Source organism: Corythoichthys intestinalis, chromosome 13 (assembly GCF_030265065.1).
Source record: "Corythoichthys intestinalis isolate RoL2023-P3 chromosome 13, ASM3026506v1, whole genome shotgun sequence".
Classification (NCBI taxonomy): domain Eukaryota; kingdom Metazoa; phylum Chordata; class Actinopteri; order Syngnathiformes; family Syngnathidae; genus Corythoichthys; species Corythoichthys intestinalis.
In genome coordinates, this window is record NC_080407.1 from 17,909,709 (window position 1) to 17,923,968 (window position 14,260).

The 14,260-nt window shown below is 40.5% G+C and overlaps 1 protein-coding gene across 2 annotated transcripts in view; it reads right to left on the bottom strand.

Annotated features, from left to right (window-relative positions):
• Positions 1–13,134, bottom strand: part of kdm5a (lysine demethylase 5A) — a 31,071-nt gene extending 17,937 nt beyond the window's left edge. Inside the window, exons 1-18 of one of the 2 annotated variants that reach the window (XM_057853903.1) lie at positions 11,717–13,134; positions 11,028–11,105; positions 7,600–7,722; positions 7,356–7,526; positions 7,093–7,263; positions 6,939–7,017; positions 6,783–6,874; positions 3,897–4,055; positions 3,707–3,826; positions 3,485–3,643; positions 3,241–3,422; positions 3,008–3,170; positions 2,812–2,931; positions 2,556–2,750; positions 1,181–1,359; positions 995–1,119; positions 777–927; positions 591–711 (exon numbers count right to left, since the gene is read on the bottom strand). In XM_057853903.1, the coding sequence (XP_057709886.1) occupies positions 591–711; positions 777–927; positions 995–1,119; positions 1,181–1,359; positions 2,556–2,750; positions 2,812–2,931; positions 3,008–3,170; positions 3,241–3,422; positions 3,485–3,643; positions 3,707–3,826; positions 3,897–4,055; positions 6,783–6,874; positions 6,939–7,017; positions 7,093–7,263; positions 7,356–7,526; positions 7,600–7,722; positions 11,028–11,105; positions 11,717–11,863 (2,535 nt within the window). In that variant the 5' untranslated portion in view covers positions 11,864–13,134. Of the gene's footprint in view, positions 1–590; positions 712–776; positions 928–994; positions 1,120–1,180; positions 1,360–2,555; positions 2,751–2,811; positions 2,932–3,007; positions 3,171–3,240; positions 3,423–3,484; positions 3,644–3,706; positions 3,827–3,896; positions 4,056–6,782; positions 6,875–6,938; positions 7,018–7,092; positions 7,273–7,355; positions 7,527–7,599; positions 7,723–11,027; positions 11,106–11,716 lie in introns of both variants that reach the window. The other variant, XM_057853900.1, reaches the window with a different exon arrangement.
• Positions 13,135–14,260: the final 1,126 nt, after the last annotated feature.

Sequence of the window (14,260 nt, forward strand, 5' to 3'; positions counted from 1 at the left end):
ATGACGATGCAGAAAAGGGGCGTTTCCTGTTCCCACAGGGGGCGCCAGGTAATATTGCAATGCTGTTGTGTTCAGGCTAGGACACCTCTCAAATATGTATGAGGGCGTTATTAGTCATTTACTGAATTTGGCGTGTTACCCAAAAAAAAATGGCAAACTTTGGCACCCCACTCAGGTCAGGCCAGTGATTGAAAACTCACCATTTTCATAACTTAAGATCTCATATGTCTCATGAACAGTCTTACTAATTTTGAGGAGGATCCATCTAACTCCCGAGGTGCCACTGTCTAAGATATACACCCTGTAACACGATATAAATTTCACATTAATCCAAAATACCCGATTTCCTGTTGGGTTTGGTATAGACGCCCCAAGTTTCATTGCTCTACATTAAAAAAACCTAATAGGAGAGGCCTTTTTGAAAAATTCAAGTTGGTGGCACTGAGCCATTTTTTTACGTCTTTTCGCTAGGTTGCAAAATTATCAAAAGTTACGCCAAGCCGCATGTATGTGCACATTTTAGTGAGTTTTCGTGCATGTTGCATGCATCGTGCTCGGGCCCTAACTCGCCTTACAACACAAAAACCAACCTTGACTTGTCTGGCCTGGCTGATAATGCAAGGCAGCCTGTAAAGTTGCTCCACGAAACCCTTTAGCTCATCCACAGTGAGCTTGCTGCGGCTCCGACTGCTTTCAGAACGTAGCCGGGTGCTGTGGAAAAAAAGCCCAAACACTTAGCGCTACTTGAACGCACAATAGTCCAACTTGACTCTTACCTGTGTCTCTGCTTGCGGCTTAGCAACATCTGAGCTACAGAGGAGCAAGTCTCCGCCTCTTTGACCATCTCTCTGAGGCGACGGAAAAGTAAATTTTCGGGGTACTTCCTGTCCTCCGCATCCTCCAACAAAACCTTGAGCTCGATTAGATCTACAAGAGAAAGACCAGGTGATAAAACGACCATCATTTAGCCGTTTTGTCCAAGTTAGCTAAAAACCTTTCTTGTTCTTCTGTTCTGCAGACAAGGCCTCGTTAATCCTTTTCGCCCACGTGTCATACGACTGTGCGCGATTCTTCACACCGTAGAGCATAGCTGGAAACTCTTCCAGATCATAGCGATACCTGAAGGCAAAGAGTTGTGATGAAGCACTGAAAGTAAACAGGGAAAAATACGGAAATTCACCTGAGGCACTTGTTGCTGAGAGGGCAGTCGCATAAATCTTCCGCGTGATGAAGACAAACCAGACGATCGGAACAGGAGCAAGTGAGGGCGGAGAGGAAGCAGGTAGTCTTGCACTTGTGGCACTGACGTTCGTCATCTTGGACCAGCTCGAACACTTCCTGCTCGGATGACAGCACCCCCTATGGGTAATGGAGAACAATTTATCTAGCAAGATCAAGCAAAACAATAATAACAATAAAAATTTGTTCTTCAAGATTGTCTGATCTTGATGATTTTTGTATTGCAGAGAAGCAATGACAGTAACAGAGTATGAGTAGAAGTCCTGATTTAACATTGTTTTGAGCATTACATTGTGTGGCAAGATGCTAACTTTCATCAGCGTGTCAACTACGTTCTCCATTGTACATTAGCATTAAGCTAATGAATGGTCATTTGACTGCTTTCTCAACCTTGCCTACTCAACCTTGAGAGCAAGCTAAACACCATAGAAATGGAGATGCGACAAAGACCGGAGACTTGGTCTTTTTCAGCGGTTTCATTTTTGTTTTATTTTGTAAAAAGTTTTATCAAGGGTTCCCAACAATGTGTAGTGCAGAAGAGGTGTATAGCGTCTGATAAAACAACTAGACGCTTGAAACCTCTCTTCCTGAATGACAATGTCAGGATCGAAGGACCGGATGGTTGGGACAGAAAAGCTACTGTGCTCGGTAAAATCGGTCCAAGATCTTTCATTGTTGAGAGAGGGGAAGGACACAGATTGAGAAGAAATAGGAGAAGTCTGACGCTTGAAACCTCTGTTCCTGAATGACAATGTCAGGATCGAAGGACAGGATTGTTGGGACAGAAAAGCTACCGTGCTCAGTGAAATCAGTCCTAGATCTTTAATTGTTGAGACAGAGGATGGACACAAATTGAGAAGAAATGGGAGGAGTCTGACGCTTGAAACCTCTGTTCCTGAATGACAATGTCAGGATCGAAGGACCGGATTGTTGGGACAGAAAAGCTCCCGTGCTCATTGAAATCAGTCCAAGATCTTTCATTGTTGAAACAGAGGATGGACAAAGATTGAGAAGAAATAGGAGGAGTCTGACGCTTGAAACCTCTGTTCCTGAACGACAATGTCAGGATCGAAGGACAGGATTGTTGGGACAGAAAAGCTACCGTGCTCAGTGACATCAGTCCAAGATCTTTCATTGCTGATACAGGAGATGGATACAGATTGAGAAGAAATAGGAGAGTAATTTGTAAGGATGCTGGAGGTGATAAACAAAGTGCCACACAACCATCTGAGCTTCCTGTATCATCTCCAATGACAGAACCACTGAGATCATTTGACTGCTTTCGCTATCAATTGGATGTCGAATAAATCCCTCACCATTTCTTGGATTGCCTTCCTCAGCCGAGTCTCCTCGTCCATCATTTCCCCCATCTCCTTGACGACGGCTGCCGCTAGCTCCACGTCCAGGCTCTCCGGATCGGCGGCCATTTTGCACAGCAGCTCGTCGTGCGAGAAGACGCAGTAGCGGCGCAGGCGTCGGTAGTGAGCCACGCACTGACGGCCCATGGGTAGCTAACAACAGTAAAAACGTTGAAATTCACTGACTGCGAATCGTTTTAACAAGCAGCCTTACCCAGTCGGCAGTGCAGAAGTTAACAGCTTCTGCGAAATTGTAGCCTTGGTTAAAGCCGCTGTGGTAAGCTCGTGGAAAGGTAACCACAAACTCTCCTGCACACTGATTGGTCCTGTACACCTATGAAGGGAATGAAGCACCAAGTTGCGAAACTTAGCAACTAGCTAGATTAGCTAGCGTGAAATAGTTCACATACAGGTACACCATGCTCCATAAGGATGTTAGGGTTCATGATGGTGACCAGTTGATGGAGAAGGTCCGGCTGTGATTGAAACAGCTCCGGAGCCAACTTTTTCATGACCGCCTCCAACTGCTCTGCCGCTGACGCCGGAACGCCATACCAGGTTTTGGGCTCTCCCCTGAAGTTTGAAGACAAAAAAATGAGCAACTTTTTGCCCAAACTGAATTCCGTCTTTCCTAAAATCTCACCAATGCAGGAAATTAATGGAGTAACTCCAGTGGTCTTCAATGTGCCAGCAGAAGGAGGAGAAACACATGCCCACGTAGAGCCAAGGCACTTTCATGCCAGATATGTCCACGTTGATGTGAGTGAGTACCGACTGCTCCAGAACTGGCATGTTGTTCAGATTCCAGCCGGAGTTGGCGTACTCCTAAAAGGAATAGAACAAGATTGTAGTGGTTTTATCTTCAGGTGAGAGCTCAGTCTTCTCACCTCTTCATCTCCTAGGAGTCTCCTCTTGCCATCCCTAACTGGGAAACCGCTACCCACGTCCTTGGAGCTAATATCGGCCCCGTACTCCACGATGACGTCCTCTTCGATGCTGCTAACCAGGCGCCAAAACTCTTTCTCCACTAACTCAGTGGGTACCATCTGTAAGATGAAAAGTCTTTTAGTCCTTGCGTCTTTTGCTCTTGCTTCATTTATTTGACATACATGGACAGGCATGTTGAAATAGTCCGACTTGAACTGGTCGGCCATTTCCCCGAAGCTCTGTAGCGAGTATTCCCTAACAGCCTGCTCAAAACCAAACGCCTCTCTGGGTTTACTGCACTCCTGCAAATGGAAAACAACTATAACTCACGTCAAGTTGGGTTTACTTCTTCGACACACAAGTTGGGTTTACCTCCGCGACACACTTGGGGCAGCGCCAGTCGCCTTTCGGCACGTCGTGCAAGGGCGGGATCAGGCAGAAGGTGTGGTAGCTGTCGTCGCAGCCGTCGCACAGCAGCAAGCGGTCTTCCTCGTCGCCCCGTCCGCACATCAGGCAGAAGTAGAGGTCGATCTAGAATAGAAATAATAGTATAATAAGCATTTAGTGTCATTGTATAGAGTACTAAGAGATCTAAAACTTTGCCATAGTGTGCACCAAAAGTACAATAAGGCTAACAGTGCAAAAATGATGTCAGAGAACATATTACTTAGTGAAATGCATGTGACAATGTTGTAGCATTAGCAGTGCAAATGACAGTTTGTGCATAGATATTGATGTAACAGTGCAAAAATGCTATATGTGACAGTCCAGATATTGTATTTGCAGTACCCAAATTGAAACAGATGTCTGAGAACGTATTTGTGGGAGGCATGTGACAATGTTGTGGCATTAGCAGTGCAAATGTCAGTTTGTGCATAGATATTGATGTAACAATGCAAAAATGCTATCATGTAACGGTCCAAATATTGAATATGTGGTTCCCAGATTGAAACAGATGCCTGACAACGTATTGGTTAGTGAGATGAATGTGTCAATGTTGTGGCATTAGCCATGCAAATGACAGTGTGTGCATCCATATTGATATAACAGTGCAAAAAGGCTATCATGTAGCTATCCAAATATCGCATATGCAGAACCCAGATCAACACAGATATATGAGAATATATTAGTGAGCGGCATGTGACATTGTTGTGGCATTGGCAGTGCAAATGTCAGTTTGCGCATTGCTATCGATGTAACTGTACAAATATTGAATATGCAGTACCCAGATTGAGACAGATGTCTGAGAACGTATCACTTAGTGAGAGGCATGTGACATTGTTGTAGCATTAGACAAGATAATGCCAGTTGTTACATAGATATTAATGTAACAGTGCAAAAATGCTGTCATGTAACTGTCCAAATATCGAATATGTGGGACCAGATCAAACAGATGTTTGACAACATATTACTTAGTGAGATGCATGTGACAATGTTGTGGCATTAGCAGTGCAAATAATAGTTTGTGTATGGACATTAATGTAACAGGGAAAAATGCTATCATGTAACTGCCCAAAGATTGCATATGCAGTTCCCAGACTGAGACAAATGTCTGAGAACGTATTAGTTAGTGAGATGCATGTGACAATGCTGTGGCATTAGCAGTGCAAATAATAGTTTGTGCATGGACATTAATATAACAGGGAAAAATGCTATCATGTAACTGCCCAAAGATTGCATATGCAGTTCCCAGACTGAGACAGATTTCTGAGAATGTGTTACTTATTGAGAGGCATGTGACAATGTAGTGGCATGAGCAGTGCAAATGACAGTTTGTAGATAAATATTGACGTAACAGTGCAGAAAGGCTATGATGTAACAGTCCAAATATTGCATATGGAGTTCCCAGATTGAGACAGATGTCGAGCAATATATTATTTCGTGAGATGCACGTGACAATGTTGTGGCATTAGCAGTGCAAATGACAGTTTGTGCATAAATATTGATGTAACAGTGCAAAAATGTGATCACGTAACTGTGCAAATATTGAATATGCAGTACCCAGATTCAAACAGATGTCTGAGGGGCAGTTTACATGGCGACTATGCGACACGAACACGCAATGACTGAGTAGCGGAATTGCCTCGCATGCATATGGTGTCGGCGAAGACAAAAAATTCTGATTCCTGCCTCCAAAGTGGAAGAATTCGATTGCGGGGACTTGAGGGGGGCTGGCTCCACATGCATATCAAAAGCTCCTGCTGCGCAGGACCCGCGCCGATAACGTCAGCGCTCATACATGTCACATTGGGCGTGCGCAGCGGTGCCATTAAAGATTAAAAACAGGTAATGGCAAAAGGTCGACTTTAATTTACTGTTTTAATTATATTTCTAAATTTAAATATGTTGCATGTTTCAATTTTTGTGCCTTTTTGAACAAAACAAAATGCCATTGCTTGGAGAGGGCGGGCATGTTGTCTTCCGGGCTGAGGAGGTCAAAGTGCATCATTTGCTGTCGCCTTGTAAATCTGCACTGCCCCCTAGGGCCTGGCATGAATACTACATCTTTTTCATGCGGAATTGCGACATTGTTCCAATGGAGACGGAACCATATAGATGCAAATCCGAAAATTTTCGTCGTCTTGGAGAGTCACCATGTAAACTGCCCCTAAGAACGTATTAGTGAGAGGCATGTGACATTGTTGTGGCATTAGCAGTGCAAATGACCGTTTGTGCATAGACATTAATGTAACAGTGCAAAAAGGCTATAATGAAACTGTGCAAATATTGAATATGCAGTACCCAGATCAAGATAGATGTCTGAGAACCTATTAGTTAGTGAGATGCATGAGACAATGTTGTGGCATTAGCTGTGCAAATGACAGTCTGTGGATAAATATTGATGTAACAGTGCAAAAAAAAAGGCTATCATGTAACTGTGCAAATATTGCAAATGCAGTAGCCAGATTGAAACAGATGTCTGAGAACATACATATTACTTAGAGTCATTAGAGGCATATGACATTGTTGTGGCATTAGCTGCTCCTTGCCCTTCCTAGGCACCGAGATTTGTAAATGGTGGACTAATGTGTGCGTTTTTGATCACCCCCTGCAGTTTTCTCTTAACTGCTTCTGTGCAGCTTGAGTGCATCACTGACACAGGTCAGCAGGCCCTTAATGGCTAACCGGTAGAAGGTCAGCAGCAGTTTGGTGTCGAGTTTCTCCTTACTGAGCATTCTCAGGAAGCATAGTGTGGTGTGGAGTGTTACGTTAAGTTATGATGACGTAAAATCAAAAAGATGTTACAAAACGACTCACGAAGTTCACTTCGAGCGTCTCCTTGCGCGGTCGCATTTTGATAGCGAAGGCTTGAGCTTTCAGGTGACGGTGCTTCTTGTGGTAGCCGTCATCTAATGTGACAGGGAACAGTTTTTAAGCATGTCGATTGAATTCGTTCACATTTTAATGTCTTACCTGCCGGCACAATTTCAAGGTCGACCATCTTGGGAGCGGCGCCAAAGAGTTTGAGGCCTTTTGGTTCTTTGTTTTCCCTCTAGAATGAGTTCGAACATGAAGTTAGTGCGACTTAATAGTCCAACAAATATGGTGTCTTCTTATAGATCCCCACCTCCGATTTAAGGCGCCTTGAGCGTCTTTCCGCCAGAGGACGTTCTTTTGTCTGCGCGGTGTCAACCTCGGCATCTTTCCTTTCATCCTCCTCTTGGTCATCGTCCTCTGCTGCCTCCTCGCCAACTCCCTCGTCCACTTCCTCGCAGTCATCTCCCTCCTCGTATAGTTGCTGGAGGCCCTAACCGAAGCAATTCATGAGGATTTATATCTAAATAGATCGGAAAAAAACATTGAAAAAGACTATTTTTGGACCATCCGTACAGTGAGCGAGGCTCCAGATTGGAAGAGCTCATAGGGGTAAAGGATCCTCTCATAGTGAGACCGTAGAAGCGAGCCGGTGCCTTTCCCTTGTGGGAAACCCATTCGGCTGCTCACTTTGGACCACCGCTTCTCTTTACACACCGTCTCAAAGCCACCTTCGGAAGACACGACCTGAAAACGTGAAAACGTAATGAAGAATTTCATCATTGCCCATTAAAATCCGACCAGAAAAACACTAAATCACCTTGCTGAGTTGATAGAGATCCAGGACCTTTCGCTCCACATGTGGGAAACGAATCTTCGACCCTTGTAGCTCCCAAAACTTTGCAATTTGATCCAGAAAGTTCAGCTTCACACGAGTAAGCGCCTGGAACCAAAAGGAAAATGTCATAAGTTCGTAACACTTGAGCAACAGCGCTCTCTTGTGGTCAACTGAATGCAATTTAGACAAACTAACACATCGTTACGGTAAACATAAAACACACACAAAGCTGAAAAAGCAGTTTCTGCTCTTGCACCCCTCTTTAATATAAACTGGAGGATTTTAAGCCAAAAGAACTGCTGTATTAGATAGAACAATATGTATATATGCTGCCATTGCAGTTTCATGGCGCATTATGCCCCCGGACTATTTCTAGTTTGTCTGTTTTACCCTGGAGACCCCCGTTTTCAGACACTGCGCAACTTTTGTTTCAACCCAGCCATAAAAAGGCGATAGTTATATTTATTATTCGAAATGTCTATCATTTTTAGCTTAGAATCATGAATTGATGTCTAATATTTAGTTTTTAAAAAAAGCGACTTTAAAAAAACGATTCACTAGCATATTTTAAACTTTTAAACAAATTATGTCACAATGAAAACAGTGTCTGTAAATAGGTTACGGATATCTACCTCATAACTATCGCTTAATTGTATTTTTTTTGTTACTGTCGCATTTTCTCCGATATTTTAGATGATCAAAAATCGATCCAAACAAAGAAAACTTGAAAAAAAAAAATTTTTTTTTTAAAAAAGGATCAATATTTGAAAAAGAAAATCTCGACCACCCCTTTTTTGTCTGTGACTTCTGCATCGCGACTCTTGTTATATCACCGTGTTTAACCCATAAAATCCCCACAAAGTCCACACAGCTGTGTCTTGGCACTCGGTGATACATGCTACATGGCGTTTTTGGATCGAAACAATGTAATTACGCATTAATATCTCGTTCAAATCATGGTGTTTTTAATTATGCTCTCTCATGCTCGGACTTCGACTTACCGAAAAGCCACAAAAAGACATACAGTGGTATGAAAAAATATCTGAACTTTTTGGAATTTCTCATATTTCTGCCTAAGATCTCCATCAAATGTCATCTAATCTTTGTCAAAATCACACAGATGAAAAAAAAGTGTCTGCTTTAACTAAAACCACCCAAACATTTATAGGTTTTCATATTTTAATGAGGATAGCATGCAAACAATGACAGAAGGGAGAAAATAAGTAAGTGAACCATCACAATTAATATTTTGTGCCCCCCCCCATTGGCAGCAATAACTTCAACCAGACACTTCCTGTAGCTGCAGATCAGTCTGGCACATCGATCGGGACTAATCTTGGCCCATTTTCTCTACAAAACTGCTATCGTTCAGTCAGATTCCGGGGATATCTGGCATGAATCGCTGTCTTTAGTTCATGCCACAGCATCTCAATAGGGTTTAAGTCTTGACTTTGACTTGGCCAATCCAGAACGGGTATTTTTTTTTCTTCTGACACCATTCTGAAGTTGATTTACTTCTGTGTTTAGAATCATTGTCTTTTTGCAGCATCCATCCTCTTTTTAGCTTCAACTATCTGACAGACGGCCTCAGGTTTTCCTGCAAAACATATTGATAAACTTTGGAATTCATTCTTCCATTAATGATTGCAAATTGTCCAGGCCATGAGGCATGAAAACAGCCTCAAATCACGATGCTCCCGCCACCATGCTTCACGGTGGGGATGAGGTGTTGATGTTGGTGAGCTGTTCCATTTTTCCTCTGCACATGATGTGTGTTACTCCCAAACAATTCAACTTTGGTTTGGTCCACAAAATATTTTGCCAAAACTTCTGTGGAGTGTCCAAGTGCTTTTTTGCGAACATTAAACGAGTAACAATCTTTTTCTTCGACAGCAATGGCTTCCTCTGTTAAGTCCTCCCATGAACACCATTCTTGGCAATAGTTTTACATATAGCTGATGTGTGCACAGAGATATGGGACTGTGCCAGTAATTTCTGTAGGTCTTTAGCAGACATTCTAGGGTTCCTTTCTCTCTGAGTATTCCGCGCTGAACTCTTGGCGAGTGAAACAACAGTGCCAAACTCTCTCCATTTGTAGACAACTTCTCTGACTGTCAATTGATGAACATCCCGACGTTAAGAGATTGTTTTGTATCCTTTCCTAGCTTTATACAAATCAACAATTCTTGATCACAGGTCTTCAGACAGCTATTTTGACCCGAGCCATGATGCACATCAGACAATGCTTTTGAACAAGAAAATTCTTACCAGGTGTGTGTTTTATAGTGGGCAGGGGCAGTTTTAAACCACTCACCAGGGATTGGGCACACACCTGACTTAAATTGTTTGGTAAAAACAGCTTTCAATTGCTCTTTAAGTCTCCTTGTGCAGAGGGTTAACTTACTTATTTTTTCCCCCATCTGTTAATGTTTGCATGCTATCCTCATGAAAAGATGAAAACCTATAAATGTTTGGGTGGTTTTAGTTAAAGCAGACACTGTTTTTACAACTGTGTGATTTTGACAAAGATCAGATCACATTTAATAGTGAGTTTATGCAGAAATGTGAGAAATTCCAAAAGGTTCAGATACTTTTTCATACCACTGTCTGTGTTTTAACCATTAGTTCATAGCATTGTGAAAAAAAAATGTTAGCATTTTATGGCATTTAAGCTAGCAGACTTTTGCTATGCAAGTTAGCCAATTGTTCTTTTGTTGTATTTCGATCCTCATTGACGTGAATAAGACTTTGTTGACGTCGAGTTGTGATTCTAAGGGTTCTAACTAGGGGTTAGGAACCTCTTGGGTATGTTTTTTTTATTGCATTCGGAATGTGGTTTATAGGTATATTTAGCCATTTTTTGTGGAAATGTGTTTGAGCCATTTGTTAAGAGAATTGTTAAAAACAAAAAACCTTCGCATTTTATAGCATTTAAGCTAGCGGACTTTTGCTCTCTAAGTTAGCCGATTGTTGTGCCAGACTGACAGCCACAGAAAGCGTCTGGTTGGGCACAAAATATTAAATGTGATGGTTCACTTCCTTATTTTCCCCCCTTCTGTCATTGTTTGCATGCTATCCTCATGAAAATATGAAACCCTATAGATGCTTCGGTGCTTTTCGTTGAAGCAGACACTGTTTTTTCATCTGTGTGATTTTGAGATCAGATCACATTTGATGGTGATTTTATGCAGAAATCAAAGGTTCAAAAATGTTTATTTTTCACTCACCTGATTCTACCTAATTCATAGGTGTCAAAAAATGCCCAGCTCAAAATTTTTCTTCCCCAAGAAAATAGAAATTTTAAGCTTTCCAATGACTTATCGCACGAATACTTCGTCACCTGAGCGTTTTCCACCAAATATTAAAATTCTCCAATAAAAAAACTGTAAATGTAATAATAATTAACTCACCTCAAGTTCATTTAATCTTTGTACTCTCGGCGTAAACCGGAAGTGACGCACGTCGCAAGCAAACGGAGGTTGCCAGTCCTTTAAGCACAGGGAGAAAAATACTTGCGTTATAAAAGTCACTTAGAAGCTTAACTACGATGCTAAATGTGTTGTATTACGTACTTTTCTGAGTCAGTGACACAAGACGTTCAAAATAAATCGTAATAATGATTTTAAAGTAGGCTGTGGTCCTTCCAGGACTTTCCCACTTTTTCAAAACTTCAATTTTTTAGGTTATTAAAAACCTTTTTTCGTTCAAAAATGTCAAAAAACTTGATAATGGATATTTTTAGGCCTACACATTCTTAAAAAATGTAGTGTTAAGGCGTGACTGGGCCCATCATCGTGTTGACGTAGCTAACGTGAATTAGCTAGTTGAATATATGTAATTTACAATAATTACTTCCATTGGAATGAGCTTCTTTAAGTTAAACCAAGGAAATAGAACGCAAAGTAATGTAAAATGACGGCGTTTTAGTCGTATTATACTGTTTATACACAATTAAAGCCTTGTGTGACCTCTAATTGAAGTGATGGGAAGTGCTCATGTTTTGCTAAAACACAGGACACAAAAAAGAGGGGAAAAATACAGGAAATACCTCGGATTATTAGTGTTTTTGTGTTGTTTTGTGGATTTTTTTTCAGTTTACCTCCGGGGGTCTGATCTTGCAGATGCCAGTTTTCTCGGCGATGGGTCGGATTTTGTTGATAAACCCAAGAGGGTCCGAGAAATCCTCCCAACTTGGCTCAAAAACAGGACATTCCGGAGGTGGAACAAACTCACCGACAGCAGACATGTTTGGATTTCTGCGAGAAGTCCTTAAAATGTGTGATTGTAAATATTCCCAAGTTGCTTTCAACAGGCCATGATCGGATCCAAATGTTCCTCATCGCGAGGAACATCTTCCATCATCTTATTTAGTGGAAATAACGTCAATGACGTTTAAAAAAGGGGATGTTATGGATGTAATTTGAACCTTACTCCAGTTTGGGATTCGTGCAAAACGCTCGGATTTGTTGAGCTTTGTCGCCTCTCCTACAGAGGACAGACGGTAGTGTCAGTCCAAAAACGCCATCACGCCTCTTTTCTCTCGGCGCAGATTCATAAAAGAGGTATGTCCACTTTTTTTCAAGGATTTAATCACAAATCGCTCAAGTTTTTGTCAATAAAAACAACACAATCCAGTGTAGCGATGTTAGCTGCGGTTGCTAAGCTGTGGAACTCGTGAGATTCCCGCGATGCTGCGCTTCCAATTAAGCGTACTCACTTCGAGGAATAAACGTCCATTTAAGGTATTCCGATGCTACAGATAAAATCCATCAATTTGACTCCGGTTAGGTAACTAGAGAGCATTGTTGTTCGATCCCTTCACTCGCCTTCCGCCATTCATTGACGCGTACGGGAAGCTAGCATGAGGAGGCTAATTGTGGTTAGCTTGGCTAGCGAGCGTTGCGCAGTCAACGTAGGTGGAAAAACGTCGCTTTCATAGGTTTCAAATGAAATATTACGATAAATAAAGCGTTATTCGTTGTTGTGAATATGTAAATAACGAACTGTAATTTTTCTGAAGTCACTTTTTAATAATTTAACGTTGCTTGTCGCTTTTGTTGCTACGGTAATTACAATAGCGCCTCTAGCGACTCGGAGTGTAACAACATTTTTTTGTATTGGGTTATTTTATTGAACATACTTGTATTATAATGTCAGCCAAGATACATATTCGTGCAGTATTGTATAAAAGCCCATAGTTGATAATTAACACATTTTTTGATAGATATTGAAAGCATCAACTGGTCAAAATAACATGAAAGATGTGTCACATAACACACTGATGAACGGTTAATGCAAAAACAAGACAGTAAAAAGTGATATTCAATTAAAATCTTTTAAAAATGTAACATAGCTGGTTGTATTTGATCCTATCACTCCAAATTGAGGAATATCAGAAAATTACAGAAACAAGCATTTTAACTCATACAAAAACGGTTTTGACTGTTGCCACTAGAGGTCAGTGCACAAGAGCAATCAACGCATTTTAAAAATAAATTAAAACACTTGAGTTTAGCCTCAAACGGTATGAAAAGATAAATAAGTACCAAAGTACAACAAAAGAACAATTGACTAACTTGCATAGCAAAAGTTCACTATCTTAAAATGCACATTTTTTTAATTAACGTATTACTAACTTAGTTTATAGGTATATTTAGCTGTTTTTCTGTGGGAATATGTGTTTAAGATCATTGTTTAAAAAAATTAGCATTTTAAGCTAGTGGACCACAAGAGCAATAAACACATTTAAAAATAAATTACCTTTTAGCCTCAAACGGTTTTAAAAAAATAAATGAGGATCAAAGTACAACAAAAGAACAATTGACTAACACTGGTGGTCCACTAGCTTAAAATGCTAACTTTTTTTTTTAAACAATGATCTTAACAAACACATATTCCCATAGAAAAACAGCTAAATATACCTACAAACTAAATTATTAATGCGTTAATAAAAAAATTAGCTCAAACAAAAACTTACCTTATGTTGGTCTTAACAGGGAGCATTTGGATTCAGCCATGTTAAATGAGTAATGTCATATTCACTGTTGCCACTTAAGGACGGTGTATCCACCCCAATCAATAAAACTAAATGCAAAGGATCTAAGTACAATAAAAAAAACAATTGGCTAACTTACATAGCAAAAGTCCGCTGTCTTAAATGCTATAAAATCCTAATTTTATTTATTTATTTATTTAATTACAAGGCTCTTAAGAAATGGTTCAAACAAATATTGCCACAAAAACAGCTAAATATACATATAAACTAAATTAGGAATGCATAAAAAAACATGAGCTTATGTTGGTCTGAACAGGGAGCAGCTGGATTCAGCCACATTAAATGAGTTATGTCATATTCACTGTTGCCACTTAAGGACAGTGTATCTGCCAAATTAATAAAACTAATAAACTTACCTTATGTTGGTCTTAACAGGAAGCAGCTGGATTCAACCATGTTAAATTACTTATGTCATATTCACTGTTGCCACTTCAGGACAATGTATCTGCCAAATCAATAAAACTAATAAAAAGGGCTGTCAAAGGATGAACATTTTTAATCGAGTTAATTACAGCTTTAAAATTAATTGTAATTAATCACAATTCAAACCATCTATAAAATATGCCATATTTTTCTGTAAATTATTGT